Source organism: Uranotaenia lowii, chromosome 2 (assembly GCF_029784155.1).
Source record: "Uranotaenia lowii strain MFRU-FL chromosome 2, ASM2978415v1, whole genome shotgun sequence".
In the NCBI taxonomy this organism is placed as follows: domain Eukaryota; kingdom Metazoa; phylum Arthropoda; class Insecta; order Diptera; family Culicidae; genus Uranotaenia; species Uranotaenia lowii.
This window is the reverse complement of record NC_073692.1, coordinates 109966564-109969671: the sequence shown is the minus strand read 5'-3', so window position 1 is coordinate 109969671 and position 3108 is coordinate 109966564. Positions and strand designations below refer to the sequence as shown.

Genomic DNA, 3108 nt, shown 5'->3' with positions numbered 1-3108 from the left:
TCCTTCAATAGGGGATCAAGTCTCCCCTAACTTCAGAAAAATCGCAATTTTTTTACTCCCACGAAAATGCTTCTAGTTCATCAACGGGTTCAAGTATCGTTCTAATTTTTGGAGCATAGAAATTTGAAGTTACAAGCTGTCAGAAAATGTCAAAGACGGCGAGTTGCTAAATTTTTCCAAAAAGATATGGTGAAAATAAGTAAAGGGGATCAAGTATCCCCACTCTCCCCTACCTATTTCATTGAAGTTTATTTTTCACATTTTTTAGCTTAATTCAGTATACTGTAAAAGATTTCAATAAATTTTAATGCATCAAAAATTATTTCTTATCTATTTGTTACACTATTTAAACAATAAAACTATTGTGCAATCAATTTTTTTGTCATAAATCTTTTAGATAGAGGTCTACTAAGTTATTTCCGTTGAAGGCATTTTTTTCTTAGGTGATAACTAATAATTTGCTTGCTTATTTTTTTTAGTTTCATTTGCAGTTACACTTTTCTTGCATACCTATCGGGCGCTTATGTCATGCCCGTTTAGTTAAGACACCAACCTTTATGGGAGACATTTGAAGAAACGAATAGTAACGCCATTACGTTTCCATCGACGTGTTTATTTTGAATCTAACAAAAAAATCATCACGTCAACAATAACAAAACCTTTCCACAATCCGCTCAGATCATACCGTAACCGTGGAGTGAAGTGCCCCGAAGATTGTGTACAGAGCTACGAAGACCCAATTGCAAATCGTGTTTCTGCTGCCTTGTCACAACTCTATTTTGGTGCAAGATTCGCTCCGCTGGTCCATAACAAAACAGCTCTTCTGGAAGACGCGTTCCCGAAATTTAGGCCGGTCAAATAGGTAAGAATCATTGAAGTAAGCTCTTTTAATACCTAATGCCACTTTTCCTTTCGCTTGTTGAGTCTGAAACTTACTGTCGGGGATTCATTGAAACTTAAATTTATGCGTTCTATTAACGTGGCTTTGCGCTAACGAACTTAGTTGCTGGGTTGTTACGAATTCGAAAAAAAAATATAATTGAATTGATGCAACAACTGTAAACTTCCAGTTACAACTTGTGGCTTAGCGCTTTTCTCCACTTTGTTCTTAAATATAAAAACATTCCTAATTTCAGAAAATTAAAAAAAAATTAATATAGATAGGTTCTTAAATTATTCGGATAATGGGTAATAATTAAAAAAAAACTATTTAATATCTCATTGCATCATTGGTTCATCAGAAGCTAGAAAGTTACCGCTTTCAACCAATAACACTCAACTACTGGCTCTTGGAAATGGATTCATCGAGCAAACTATTTTTAAAATCATACCTGATTCATAAGCCAGCAAAGTTTTCCGCTTGGTTTACCATCGAGTATTGTTAGAGATCTCCTTTTCGTCGCTGTGGGTTTTTCGGATCGATTTATAAAAAAAATCCTCGATTCATTAGTCCAACTTGTCCTATAACATGGTTTCAAATATTGCATAACAAAACATTAGCAATTTGGCATTTAATTTGAATATGATTTCCAGAACTGGAAACGTAATCATGGCAAAGACTGTGTTGGTAACCGGCGGAACGGGCCTGGTGGGAAAAGCAATCGAAGCTGTCATCAAGGAGGAAAATCCGTCAGATGAGAAGTGGATTTTTGTGGGATCCAAGGAAGCTGACCTCACGTGAGTATTTCAACGATAATTTTCAAGATGTCCCTTTTTTTTCGTGATTTTTAATTATTTCTGTTCGATTTCGTGTAACAAATTTTCTACTATTGATTGATTCTCCCCAAATCAAGGGATCTAGCGAGCACCCGGCTATTGTTTGAACGTTACCAGCCAACTCATGTGGTTCATCTGGCAGCCATGGTTGGTGGACTGTTTCACAACATGTCCAACAATCTTGATTTTCTCCGAAAGAACATCCAGATGAACGACAATGTGCTGCTTCTGTGTCACGAACATAAGATAAAGAAAGCTGTGTCCTGCCTGTCGACCTGTGTATTTCCAGACAAAACTAGCTATCCCATTGATGAAACTATGGTAATTTTTTTCCGTCTTTTATATTCGAACCTATCCTTATTCAAGAAATACTTCGCAGATTCACAACGGCCCACCTCACGTTTCCAACTACGGTTACAGTCACGCCAAACGACTAATCGACATTACCAATCGAGCTTATTTCGACAAATTCGGTCACATATTCACCTCGGTCATTCCGTGCAATGTATTTGGACCAAACGATAACTTTGCTCCGGGAGTCGGTCACGTTATTCCAGAAATGATTCACCGATTGCATGAAATCATGTGTATTAAGGATACAGACGTAAGTAGAATATACTAACTAACTGACTGGAGAATTTCTAAGAAATGACAATCTTTCTTTTTAGAAACCCCAAGAAGAAAAGGTATTCAACGTGTTCGGTTCCGGTAAACCACTTCGACAGTTCATCTATTCTCTGGATCTGGCCAAGCTTTTTATCTGGGTACTGAGAAACTACGATAGCGTTGATCCCATCATCCTGTCCGTGGACGAAGCGACGGAAGTGACGATAGCGCACGTGGCACATTCGTTGGCGAAGGCTTTCGATTTCAAGGGTCGGGTGGAATTTGACACCAGCAAAGCCGATGGCCAGTACAAGAAGACGGCATCGAATGCCAAGTTGAGGAAGCTGTTGCCCGATTATCAGTTTACCGATTTTGATGTGGCCATCAAGGCCACGGTTCAATGGTACCTGGAAAACTATGATACGGCACGGAAGTGATGAATAGTTTCTGGGAAGTTATGTTTTTATGATTTTTTTTGTTTAAAATAAAAAATACTGTTTATATAGATGCTTGTTGTAACTCGCAGACATCACTGTCTTCCCCTCACCGGAGTGGGCCAAATAACATTTTTTTTAACTTCAAATGACTAACTCCTATTAAAATTTATTTTTCGCAAATTTCATTTCATGACCATTTTTATTTTCAAAGTGCATTTATTTTTTCATAATTTACATTAATTTTTGAAAGTGTTTTCTGGCTTATAGAAGCCGTTTTTCGGGATTCTGAGCTTAATTTGGGATCACAACTTTAAAATGCGTTTTCTGGCCTTTAGAAGCCGTTTTTCGG

The 3108-nt window shown here is 37.5% G+C and overlaps 1 protein-coding gene across 1 annotated transcript; it reads left to right on the top strand.

The window, feature by feature from the left end:
* Nucleotides 1–633: 633 nt before the first annotated feature.
* LOC129747529 (probable GDP-L-fucose synthase) lies at nt 634–2793 on the top strand. The gene is made up of 5 exons (XM_055741791.1): nt 634–862; nt 1534–1677; nt 1794–2037; nt 2096–2320; nt 2385–2793. Exons 2-5 carry the CDS (start codon nt 1550–1552, stop codon nt 2757–2759), a joined length of 972 nt encoding a protein of 323 aa, XP_055597766.1. The 5' UTR covers nt 634–862; nt 1534–1549; the 3' UTR covers nt 2760–2793.
* Nucleotides 2794–3108: the final 315 nt, after the last annotated feature.

Coding starts and splice junctions, on each gene's coding strand:
- LOC129747529 (XM_055741791.1), top strand. CDS start 1,550: ATGGCAAAGACTGTGTTGGTAACCGGCGGAACGGGCCTGGTGGGAAAA. Junction 2,038..2,095: donor ATCCCATTGATGAAACTATG/GTAATTTTTTTC, acceptor AATACTTCGCAG/ATTCACAACGGCCCACCTCA. Junction 2,321..2,384: donor TGTGTATTAAGGATACAGAC/GTAAGTAGAATA, acceptor CTTTCTTTTTAG/AAACCCCAAGAAGAAAAGGT.